The sequence below is a fragment of the Malurus melanocephalus genome, unplaced genomic scaffold (assembly GCF_030028575.1).
Source record: "Malurus melanocephalus ecotype Western Australia unplaced genomic scaffold, MMel_1.1 scaffold_34, whole genome shotgun sequence".
In the NCBI taxonomy this organism is placed as follows: Eukaryota; Metazoa; Chordata; class Aves; order Passeriformes; family Maluridae; genus Malurus; species Malurus melanocephalus.
Window position 1 is genome coordinate 3,182,084 of NW_026623266.1, and position 12,783 is coordinate 3,194,866.

A 12,783-nucleotide genomic window follows, 5' to 3' on the forward strand; every position below is an offset into this window, starting at 1 on the left:
TTGAGTGGTTGACTTGGCAAACTTCAAGGTTTTTTAGCAAATGCTTTTTTAAGGTAAAATTAAATATAAAGATGGCTGTGTGTCTTTCTAGGAGAACACCGTGGGTTGCGCTTGCTAGCACTTGCCTTAATCTAAGTGCTGGATTTATTTCTAAGTCCAAGGGAACAAATCATCAGGTTGTTTTAAGTTTTGTTATTGAGAGAGATTTTCACACTGATCTGAACCATTCACCTAATTTATGGCACCTGAAATTATTGTGCTGGATTTTGCTCATGGTCTCTGGATAGAAAAAATACTATGTTGTTAATTGTGCTGTGTCACGCACTTTATCAGCTTTCTCAGRCTGTGCATTTGTGCCCATTTGCCAGGCTTTTGTACAGGAAGAGAAAAGGGTTTTTTTTCCCCTCTCCAAATCGTTTTTCCAGTATATGTAAAGAAAAATTAGAAAATAAATTAAAACATTCTTAACCTGCTTTAAGCATACYGGTGCTTACGGCATCCAAAGCAGCTAAAAGATGCTCCTGAATACATGTGCAGTTCAGGGATTTTCATACCTCTTTAAGTAGTCTTGAGGCCCATGGGATTCTGCTTTAGAGCTCAGTTTTGACAATGCTGATGAGCACTCTGGCCCAGATCTACAAAATGTGTAAATTTGTACTGAACTTGAAACACCTCCATCATCCTCTTGAAGTCACTACATTTACTCAGGCTAAGTAAAGCTGAAGTTAAACCTGTGCTTTAGACATCAAGGGATTCTGAGATTGTAATTTTGTTAATTTTTCTTGTATCAACTAGCACAGCCCAACTGGGGCTCTGGTGCTTTCAGAATGTGCATAGTGACTAATAATATTAATGCAGTTTTCCGCTGATTTTAGGATTAAAATAAAAGCAGTGCACTGTTACTCATTTATTTGTCTTACGATGATAAAATCATGTTCGTGTTCAGAAGGACAGATGAGCAGGCAGCCATCTGAGAGATCAGCTCACACATCCAATTCTACAGCAATATTTAGATCGTGATGCTTAAACCGGGATGTTTTATTTAAACTCTGATCCCACCTCTGTTGTGCTGGGGTGTTAGAAGAAGAGATGTATTTTGTGACTTTTGCACAGCAAACTGTATTTTTTAGACTTTAAGCAACCTGGTTCTGGAAGGCAGGTTTTCTGACAGTTATCTAGTTGAGATAACAAGGAAGGAAGCATATGAGAGCTTGTTGATTTATGTGCATAGAGTACACCATTTTTAATTAGTGCCTCACAGYTTTTATGTGTGTAATGAAAGGGCATTTACAAAATTATCCTGTCCACAACAGGCTAGCCCAGAATTTTAGTAAACGCAAAGAAGGGTAAGAGGCCCTCTGGTGTAGCTGCCTGTCCTCATTTTTCTAATTGAAGTGARTACCCCAATGGGAAAACCGGTATTTCTAATATTATATACACAAATTAAAACTCCATTTAGAGGTATAGTGGGACCATCTTATAATTGACTTTGATCTTGAAGAAATATTTCAGTAATATTTATAATAATATGGTCTCTGCCAGAAAGGGTATCTAGAAGGGAAAACATTATTTTACTGAGAAAGGCCTGAGCACGTGTAACACCAATTTTACCAGATCTGTGAGGGCTGAAATACATTCCTTTGGTGCAGTAGGCTTCCTAATTGCAGCCAAATGCTTCTGAGGTCCATCTTTCAACTTCCTATTCTATTTGAAATTGGTGTAGATGGTAAAGGAAATTACCAGAGGTATTTAAATAAGACAGCTCCTCGGATAAGCTGTGCCACTTCTATGTCTGTTTTTTTTTCTATAGGTTAACACTTTAAAAAATCCTTCTTTAAATATGCATAAAAATATTTAAATATACCCATTTAAAACTGCATTTTCCCTTTTCTGTGAGAAATTACAAGCTGCTGTAGCTCTGGAGGGGCCAATGATCATCTATTAATTGTTTGAGTGGACAGGCAATCACTCGAAAGACTTTGATCCTCAGGGGTAATTAGGAAGGCATTGAATAGGAAGTGCTGACTCTTCGCATTGAACAAACATTGAGTTTAACTGCTTCATTTTATAACATGCCTTTCTAGTCACATCCTTGAAGGTTTCAAAGAAATGTGGTGCTTCAGCTGGAAGCCTTTCTTCTTCCTTATTAAGAACGATTGGGAACTAAATTGAAATATAAAGTGTTCTCCTAAGAAGAAGCTAATGCTATTTGGTAGACCATCTGCTTCTATCCTGGAAATCATTGATACAGCTCTTCTTCAGTCAGGAGGGGTCAAAGAATAGTTAGTGTCAAATCAAAGCAAGTAAATGCATTTCCAGCCAGGATTTCACATGATTAACACAATGCTTTGKTTTTTCAAGAGGCGGTTCCCACCTTGGTGGCAAATTTTATGAGATGGGAAGGAAGCTCTCTGTCATTTGTATGCTTCCTTTGCCCGTGGTGATTCTGACTGAGGGAAGGAGAAGATGTGAATTATCTCCAAAACAACCGCTTCTGGTACTCGGATAGTTTGAATGTGAAGCAGTAGTCAGGCAGCAGGTAGGGTCTCAGGAATTAATGGATGGATCCTATAGTACTGAGCTGGCTGTGAAGCACTACATCATACTTTAGGACATTTAAGGTCCTAAAAAAGTCCCACAAACAARCACAACACAGATATGTCTCTGATTTATCATCAAAATCCTTCCTCCTAATCCCTTAACTGTGAGATGGGTGGATACAGATTGCTCAATTTTCAGATGAAGCAATTGCATCCSAGCCCAGCAAAGTGTCTTCAACCCCAGCCTGTGAAAGAGGCTTGAAAAAACCCCTTTTTGCTCATTGAAGGTGGATCATTGAGCTGTTAGGCAGAGAGGCAAATGGGGAATTTACAATTGTGAGCATTACCCTGAATGTCCTTCCTGGTGCCTTTTTATTTTTCTAAAATATTGTCTTGTGTCAGATAAATTAACAGGCAGGAAGCAGAGCCATGGAGAGCCTTCACTTACACAACATGTAATSAAGCTGCCTTTTGGGCACCATTCCTTTGTGACCTGTTAATTTTACATTTCTAACTGCACAGCAACTCTAATCCTGGGTTRTGGAGAGCCTGGTGTGCAGGATTCTCTGTTCTTATATGCAGTCCTGTCCTAGTGTGCAAATTCATATTCATTTGGGCAAAAGATGATTTATGAAGTCAGATTTTCCATTTCCTGAGTGAGAGTTTTAATCCACAGAAGAAAAACATTTATGTATAGAAAATAATTTCAGACCCTAGGAATGACACAGAGTGCTGTACAGAATTTTTGGTTGCAAGGTAACTGCCAAAGTCCACATGAGAAGTGGCCTTGCAGGAATCCCTCTCTCCTTACCCCACGGTGACTGGCTGAGTGACCTAGRTATGCATGTGTAAATGATGTGAATTCATGATAATACAAACCACTGGGATCTTCACTCAGGATACTAGATCTCAATTCCAGATCTGTGCACCTGTTAATTGGGTATGATATCACTACAACACTCAAAGTGTCCCCCTTGCTCTTAGATGAACGATAGCTTGCATCTGTCTGATGCAGGACTTGACTATACAAACAAGGACAGCAGATAGTATATACTGAATCCACCTTTTTGCCCTTTTCCTACACTAGTAGGACCATAGAGCCACTTCAGCCTTTGACTCTCATAGTGTGTTCTGCCATGTTGAGACACAGAAGCCTTGTCAGCTAAAGYGGAACAGCAGCACAAGAGAAAAACAGTTTGATTTTTTATTTTCATGTTTGTTTTACTGTTTCCCTTCTCCTTAATCTTGTGTGCCTCTTCCTTGATTTATTGAAGAATAACAAACCAATGATTATTTCATGCTGAAAGGCTCCTTTTCATAACATTGAATGTCACAAAAATATGGTTAATTCTGGAACAGTCAATTCTACCACTTGTGCAGAAATGGTATGATTTCAGCGTAGAGACTGTTATCCAGATAATTACAGTCAAGTTTCTTCCAGAGACAGGAGTGAAAGCAATACATTTACTTGAGTTAAAATTAACCCTGAATAATTCAGTGGTGGGATTTAACTTTTTCTCAATTAGGAGGRAAAAAAAAAAGCAAAGCTCAGGTATAATTTTAGAGAGCAGRTTGTTTTAAGTGTGTCTAAACATGAAGGTTAAAGAGGAAATGTAACGGCCACGTACCTTACACTTCTTTCAACACAAAGAGGGGAGAGCAAAGAAACAAGCCATAAAAGCATCTTCTCAACCACTAAGTTTCAGCTGGTTTTCCTATTTCAAGTCCTTTTTGCTTATTTTGTTTAGCTTTGCTCTATCCAAACCTTTTTCTCACTTTATCTCATTCTGTCTTTTTCTCACCTTCCTCCCCTTTCTCATTTTTATTCTTGTCCATTGTGTAGCATCAGTCTCTCTCATCTGTTGCTTCTTACATGGTATTTTTCCATTTTCTCCTTTTCCCCATGCTACACTGGGAGGCTTTGGAAAACCCTTCTCGCTCACGGGAGCAGCCTTTTGGCTTGTGTTGGCTTTGGCTTAGCTGTCAGCAGTGCAGTGTGGTGCTTCTAGAAAGCAGTGGAGTAGTGAAATCAAACTTCTCCAGATGGAGCCCAGTACCTGTACAGCTCAGCTGAGGAGGGTGGAGTGGCTTTGCGGAGAAGCTTGGTATTTTCAAAACTTGTKCCCTCCCCTGTGTTATTTAAGCAAACATACCAACATCCTTACATAAATACAGATTCAAAAACTGGAGTATTCTTAGTGAAAAGCAACTGGCTAGGTTTTTCAAATGAGAAGCCCAAAAGACTTTGTGTCTTGCTTTCACGCCCTTTACCCCCTGCTCTTGCTGTAAGTCCAGGTTCAGGTAAGGGATCATTGATGTGTTTTGTTAAGCTTCAATTCTGAGAAATTCCTTTTTCATYGTTCAGGGCAAGATCAGTTGTTAGCTGGAAAAGAGTTGTTATTTTATTCAATCCTTAGTTTCTGTAGGAGCTTTGGCTGGGTGAGGAATCACCAGGCCAGCTGTGGTGCCTRCAGGACTTAGCCCTGAGAGGGCATGGGAGAAGGAAGCAGCAGAGCCTGTGAGCTGCTGTGAGAATGCTTTTAACAAACACTACAGAAGCAGCTGGTGGCTTCAGCTGTAGCTTTAATTCCAAACATCGTAATTGATCGGTTTGGTTATTTATTACACTTAGCTTGCTGCTTTGGGCAAGGCAACAAGCTAATAAAGGGCYAGCAGTTTGTTTTTCATTTTTTTGCTGACTGGTGTGGTTTCTGGGGGTCTCATATGCTTCAGTAAGCATGTCTTGTCTTTTCTTCTCCCTGTGATCTATCACAATCATCTGCCTCTCTCTGCTAACTCCCTCGCTCCATCAGCCTGTCCTAAGAGATGTCCATTTTGTTGACCATGTGAATTACTATCTCTGTTTGTCCTTTTTCATTCGAAATGCTATACCACTTCCTTTGTTCTCTGCTCCGCTGAGTAAGTTGTTTTGACTTCAGTGTTTTGTTGTCTCATAAGCAAGTGGCAATAATAGAAAGATACTCAAAAGCCTGGGTTTCTTCAAAGAAGCTCGGAAAGAATGTTCCTCTTTATTTGGCTTTACAGCATCTGCAGGTGCTGATTATGGTGTCCACAAGTAGCTATGGAGTAGGAAAAATGCAATATAGGAAGAGATAATATGTTAAAATTGAAAGAATCGTGATCCTGAATGCTTGGTTCCACCAATAGGAACTTTGATTTATTTGCATCATTAAATAATTCAGCTGATGCTAAACTGTTTGCAAATTTTCTTTGCTAAAGTGAATCTGAGTTCAGCAAATGAACTGCCATATCACACTGGCATGGTTGAAATGCTGACCTGAGTGAAGTAATCAAACCCGGAAGGGACTGGAGTTTGTTGTCTATTTTTTTTTTTGCACCAGGAAGGCAGGCACAGGTGACTTAGGACTGAGGATAAGGTGATTTACTCTACCACAGAAAATTCTGTTACCCATTCAKCAAGTTTCAGGGCACCTTTTGCTAGCACTTAGCTATAGTGGAAGGGTTGTACAAGTCAAAGCTTTAAAGTAAAAACATGAGCATAATGGACCAGAGGCCCAGATGCCTTTATATCATCTAAGTTGTTGGTGCTGAAACAGCCCAAGAGCATGCAGGGGTCCCCCTAAGTATTGTTTTCATTCCAAGAGAAGGCACACAAAAGGCGTTTTATTCTCCATGGGAAATATAACCAAAGCTTCTGCAAAGAGCCTGTCATGGAGCTTTCCAAGCAGTGAAAGCTACATGGTATTTTACAAAAGTGTACACTTTAATGATTGTTAATTGCAGAGTGCTCTTTTATTACATGGGGAGCCTTCAATATCTGAAAATCTATTGAGCATCATGTTGGAGAGGGAGAGGGAGAAGGACATGGGGGCTTTTAGGAGGGCATTTACTCTCTGTCAGAGACATCTTATATCCAGCTGAGCAGGGGGTGAAAAAAAGCCAGAGAAAATGTCCACAGTAGGTTCCATTGACCCAGAGACTAAGAACATCAGGAATCTCAGACTGTTCATACAGCTTTACTTTGCTTTTAGCAACCTTACCGCTTCAAAATTTATCATTGTGCCTCTCATCCATGGTTCCAGGGCTTTTCCCTGATTATGGTCCTTTGTTGTTTTTTTTTTTTTKTTTGTTTTGTTTTKTTTTTCTGTGATAAAGAACTTTCCATCAGTTTAGCACAGAACAAGGTTGATTTGTGCCATTCCTAAAACTTTTAAACACAGCTTTAAACACAGCTTTACACATCCCATTGAGATGTAGAGACGCAAAACATCCMCTGCTGTTACTACTTGACCTTTTAGCACCAGTGTGGCAGTTTGAGGGAGCAGAGGAGGAATGAATCTTCCACCAGTTTGCCAATCAGACACTGCTGGTATTTGGAAGGTAGTAATGGAATCACTTTATCACATGACTTTCTCATAACATAACCTACCAGTATGTGTTTCTAAAGTAAATCAGATTCTTTGTTCTTGTTTCAGGTTGACGTTTGTGGTTATTGCCTACCCATACAGAAATTACATGATGTCTGTTTGCCATATGAGTGGGAATATTTATAGGCTTTTGTTTTGTGCTTAGAAACATSAGATCAGAAATCCTGAATGGGACACTAGCTCTGAGCTTTTGCACTCTGTTTGCTGATGTTTTTTAAGACACTTGATAATCAAGATGCTATTTAAATAATTCTGGTTTTTTGAGCTCTGCACTTTTGTATTCATGGTCTGCATAGATCTCATTCTTGTAACTTATCACTGGAAACCTTCTTAGAGGCTTTCAGTACTTTAAAAGGAGGCTTATAAGAAAGATGTAGAGAGGCTTTTTACTGGAGTCTGTAGTGACAGGACAAGGCATAATGGTGTTAACTGAAAAGAGAATCGATTTAGATTAGATATAATGAATTTTTTGTTATCAGGCTGATGAGGCTGGGCACAGGTTGCCCAGAGAAGCTGTGGATACCCCAGCCCTGGCAGCGTTCAAGGCCAGGCTGGATGGGGCTTGGAGCAACCTGGTTTAATGGAAGGTGTCCCTTCCCATGGCAGAGGGGTTGAAAGTAGATGGTCTTTAAGGTCCCTTCCAACCCAAACCTCCTGTGATTCATGTGATGATGGGATCAATRTACACAAGAAGCTTTTTGCTTTAGACAAAAATCTGTTAACCAAGGACAAAAGTTAATAAATTAGCACAAGCCTTTTAACTTTGTGTGATGACACATTATCTATGTTACAGATAATTCTCTTGTATATTCTATTTTGGGACATTGTAAGACACTTCTCAAACACTGAGAATTGAATGATGACATGGAATGGTTGATTCACTTGCTCAAGTAGATGGATAAYGTGCAAAAAAGCTGTAGCACTTCCAGTCTGCCAGTTGTGTCATTACACTGAAGCAGGATGATTACTTCTTAAGACTTTTCCTCTCAGGTATTTTAAATTAATTTTACTGCCTGGAAGAAATGTTCATCGTTTTCCCAYGGCACCCAAAACAATGTTGAGTTTTTCACCTTCATTTACTTGCAGTAAATAATGTTCTACAAAAACAAAATTCCTCGTAAGGAGAAGAGAAGCAACAATGTCATTCTGGGCAAACAGTGGGCTTGAAATGTGTTCCTAAAAGTCTGTGTGGCACTTAGGCTGTGATGTCCAAAGGACAAAGCAAGTCGGGGTGTTATGAAGATAGCAAACCACTGTCTGAGTTCCTGTCTAAACCAGGGAAGCCAAGTATAAGCTCATGCAGATCTTTGTAACATGAAGGCATCTGATGGGTGTAGCTGGGATAAAGCACTTAGGGCCAGCAGAGCTTAGGCCTGACTGCTGTCTAGGGTTGCCCAAGTTTGCAGGAGTGAACAGTACAGTTTTCATTCTGCTTGGAACAACAAACRTCCATGCAACTGCAAACATCCCATGTTAAACATGGGAACTTGCATGCTCAGAGCATCTAAGCCTTTAAGCTCTGTAACAGCTCTGCAGYACCTGGGTAATGCTCTGGTCCTTGGAGAGGTCCAGCCTGGATGGAATTAYCCGACAGGATCCAGTATTGAGCTTAGAACAAAACTGCTGGCAKAGAGCTGCATGAAATGCCTCTTAGAGCTTGTTAATCTATAAGCGTAGAGTAAGTTAACTGAATTAACACACAATTGCATTTTAATGCCCAAACAAGTGAATTGAGTCAGTCCTTTAATCTGCTGTAGTTCTCCCTTTCTGTGTGGTAGAAAAAAAGCAGATTCTTACCTGATGAGGTTTTATGAGGTTAACAGCTATGAAGTGCCCAGGCACTGATGATGAGGGCTGTATAAACACAAAGATATTATGCAAGCGTAGCAATGCCAAATGCTTGATGCAAATTCATTGTTCATGGTCTGATTTCCTCTCTTCCCTTGTTTCTCTGCTGAGTAAATTTACTCCTTTCAGATGAAAATATTTGTCCCTCTGCCTCAAGTATCCTGGTTAAATCACCAGTAGTGTTGATAACATTCCTCTTGGTATATGTACCTGTGTAAAAAMCAGTGTTGAACAGGTCCTCAGGAGACCCTCCTTGCTGTGCTTCCTTGCTGTGTGGGAGTTTAAGGAGCATATTTTCTTTCTTAGTTGATAAGACTTTTAACAAGCACAGTCCCCATTTACATGGTATAGAAAGAATTTTGATCTCATGTTTTGTGATGCTGAAGTTGTCTAAAGACAACCTTATTTATGTTAGTAAATGATAGGTGACCTAATTGAGACTGAAGTGGAAAAAAATCACATATTTTGCTAAATTGCCTAAACATGCTGTCTTCAGAGACCTACTCAGATTACTTTTCAATGCTCTTGAAAAGATTGTTTCTGATACACAGGTTTAAATAAACTAACCACTTGTCTCTAACAGTGGTTGCCGATCTCAGGTGTATCTTTGTGAATAAAAAGAGAAGTACAGGCTGTGGAAATGCTGTTTCTTTACTGGTTTTGTTTATACTGAATGACTGTGATGTTAGTGCCATTGTATAGTTTGTTGGAGAAATTATAGTGTAAAATATCAAGGCTTTCCTTTAAAAAAGAAATGTCATTCCAAATGTAACAAATATCAGATCATTTAGCTGTGTAGAGCCTGAAGCTAAGCTGGATACTGATTGAGTATGAAATGTTTATGTTGAGGAYGGAAGAACTGATATGGGAAGCCACAAGCCACATTCTTTTGCTTTATATTTGCAAGGGGCAAGTATTAGTTCTRTGAGCATATGATTTCCATACTCCTCATACATGTGTTTGCTTTTTAAGTAGTCTGTCTTGTTCCTTAACTTCACTTGTCTTTATGTAATGCYTTGAAATAGATTCACGTGTGCACTGGATGACTTTGCATGGCCCAGAAACCTACAGAGAGCTCTGCGCTGATATCACACAAATCTAAATGGTGCTGCTTGTTTTCAGTTCTCAGGGATTTATCTTTGATCTGAATAGAAGGAGCCAAGTTGTACGAGTGAATGCTCAGACAYAGTCGCTCACATTTGTGACACAGAGCACAAAGGCATGTGTGCAAGATGGATCTTAAATTGCCTCAGTTTTCGCTTGGTCTTAACCAGGAAAACCTGTCAGAGGTGTCTGTAAGGGCTTGTGTATCATTGGTGGCTTAAAAAAAAAAAAAAAAGTAACCTATATAATACATTTTGCATATGGCAAAACAAACCGAAGTGCAGTTCCCTGGGATTTATTGGTATGTTGAGAAATAATGCTCCTTGCATTTCTATGCTCACCGTATTGTCACCCCAGCCTTGGGAGCTTTGTGAAACAAAGCCTGATTATCCTGTCATGCAGACTATGAGTCAGGAGTGGTCCTGCTGGAAGAAGCAGAGTGGATTGGTACAGGTGATCTAAATTGAGTTTAAGTGGGTGGAAAGACCTAGGGAGCTGGTATGGAAGAAGCAGCAGGGGCTGTCTAATTACATTAATCTCATTCTTGTCCTAAAGCAATGACCACTAATAAGGCACTGGAGCAAGGGTTTAGAAAGTTCCCCTGTAGTTCTGAAACTCTTCCAAACAGAAAAAGATGACTTTTCTCATTGCTCACCACAGCCATGCACCTGTTTGGCCTAAACTGGCACCTGCAGCCGATGGAAGGGCAGATGTATGAGATCACGGAAGACACAGCCAGCAGTTGGCCAGTGCCAACGGACGTCTCCTTATATCCTTCGGGGGGCACAGGGTTAGAGTTACCTGACAGGAAAGGCAAAGGAACCAGTGAAGGTATGGTTGGTGTGTGTCCATGTTGTGAGTCTTCTGTCTGCCTCTAAACTCCAGCCGTCMAATCTCATGTTCCATTACCCTCAGTGCTGCCATCAGCAGGTGCTTTTCCAGTCTTTCATGTCTAGAACTAGTAGTTGTCAGTCCTGTTTCCATATGTTTCTAAGTTTCATACTCCTCTGATGTCCACTAATGCAATAAAACTGTGTGAAACCCTCCCCACACATTCAAGGCATTCTCACAGACTACAGAAGCATGAAAACCCTGCCTCAAGTGGCTGTTTTCATGAGAAAACATTGTCTCTTGAAAATTAAATGATTCCTGGAGCACTGGATCAAGCTTCCTCTACAGCACAACAAAAAGGTTTGAGTTTGACCTATTTGTTCCCACTTAGCAAATGTTTTGAGGACCAGAATATTTACTGRGAACTATTACACTGTGAGTTTTGGCACTGCAGAGTTGGACATAGCTCTGCAAAAGTTGCCAGATAAAAGGCCTAGGCTCCACAGTGTATCATGGTGTTGGCCAAAATTAGAAGCAGCTTATGGATCCTCAATTCAGCAGCACCTTATCCTACAGCTTTACATCTTTGTGTGGAATCTTTTTGGAGATACATTGCTAAAAGTACTTGTAAGCTCTGCAAAGTCTTATCCCTCCCCAGATATAGCTAGAGAAATGAGAAATGCAAATTTTCAGAAAGCTTTTTTTGTTTGTGTGTCAAACTTCTCTATATAAATAATCTATATAGGAGATTTCAGTAAAATTGAAGTAATTGACTGGTTTTGGTAGTCATTTTGGTGGAAGAAGTTTTATGGACAGATATGTCCACAGTATGCTACTATTCTGACAACTCACTAAACTCAAAAGTTTCCACAGAGTTCCCTAGGCTTTGGCTGACAGCCTGTGTTTACATGTTTAATTTAAATTAATTTTAGTGGGTTTTTTTTCTGTAAGTGCTTATCTGTCTTTATTAGTCTAAATAAAGGCCATAAATATGTGCATTTCTTAAAACAGTGTATTTACTGGTAACTGATGGCTGCCATCAAGTTGCTGCAAGCAAAAATCAGCTAAGCAGGTTATTCTCAGCAAACCTTACTAGACAGTACAGCAAGCTGCAGACAGCCCTGCTGTTGTACTCAAAAATACTCCATGACAGATCCTTTTTTTCTTTGCCTCTGACTTGCCATATGTTTCATTTTTGAATAATCTAGCTTTGATCTGTCCATTTCCTTTTAAAAGTTGAAGTGAAAATAAATGGAYGTATCCAAAACTGCAATCCAAGTAAAAGACCTCCACTTGATTTTATTTTAGCCATGTTTAGAGTGACATKAGTAGAAGTTTTGATTCCTGCTCTGTTAGAAGAGAAATCTGGGAAATAGCCTAGTTCTGTCATCAGAAGACCCCTCAAGTTAGTGCTTTGTATAGATSCTGGGGAGTCCGTAGTCTTCTGAGGAAAATATCATGTCCTAACTAAAAACTGCATCAGGACCACATCTTTGGTGCACGACTAACACTGTCCAGCCTTCAAATGCAGCTCTCTCCCCATCAGGTAACTATGTAACTAATTCTGGACTAGCAGTGCTGCAGGGYTTCTGTTCTAAACCAGAATGTATGTGATTGAAATTTATTTTTTAATATATTTGAATGTCTTCCGGATCAGAATGAAATAGGCTGGCATGTGTTAGGAACATCCGTAGAGCTGCTCTGAATGAATCATTACCAATGTCTTGCCAACTCTTAGTAACAGTCATTCCTTCTCATCTGTGGCTGTGCTCCAGAACAGCATTTACCTCTGTTCAAGCCCAACCCTGTTTAACAGCACACTTAACCACATGCTTACATTTAAGCATGTCACTGACTGTGGTTGAAGTCAGAGCTGTGTGTGTTCTTAAGTGTTTTGATGGGTCAGGGAACCATCCTGTCAGAAATACAGAGTTTCAGCAAGGTCTGAAATGAAATAGTTCATTTAGATATCCAAAGAAATTAGGAACAGTTGCTACGGCAACTTTAGTTCAGCTGCTACTGAACTAAAAAGTTCAAGGTAATGTGCAGAA

The 12,783-nt window shown here is 39.8% G+C and overlaps 1 protein-coding gene across 3 annotated transcripts in view; it reads left to right on the forward strand.

The window, feature by feature from the left end:
• TENM4 (teneurin transmembrane protein 4) overlaps nt 1-12,783 on the forward strand; it is a 585,345-nt gene that overhangs the window by 395,232 nt on the left and 177,330 nt on the right. For 2 of the 3 annotated variants that reach the window (XM_057364068.1, XM_057364070.1), the window contains one exon: nt 10,562-10,732. The exons of the other annotated variant lie outside the window; for it this stretch is intronic. In XM_057364068.1, coding sequence (XP_057220051.1) covers nt 10,562-10,732 — 171 coding nt within the window. The remainder of the gene's footprint in view (nt 1-10,561; nt 10,733-12,783) is intronic. 3 annotated transcript variants of the gene reach the window in all.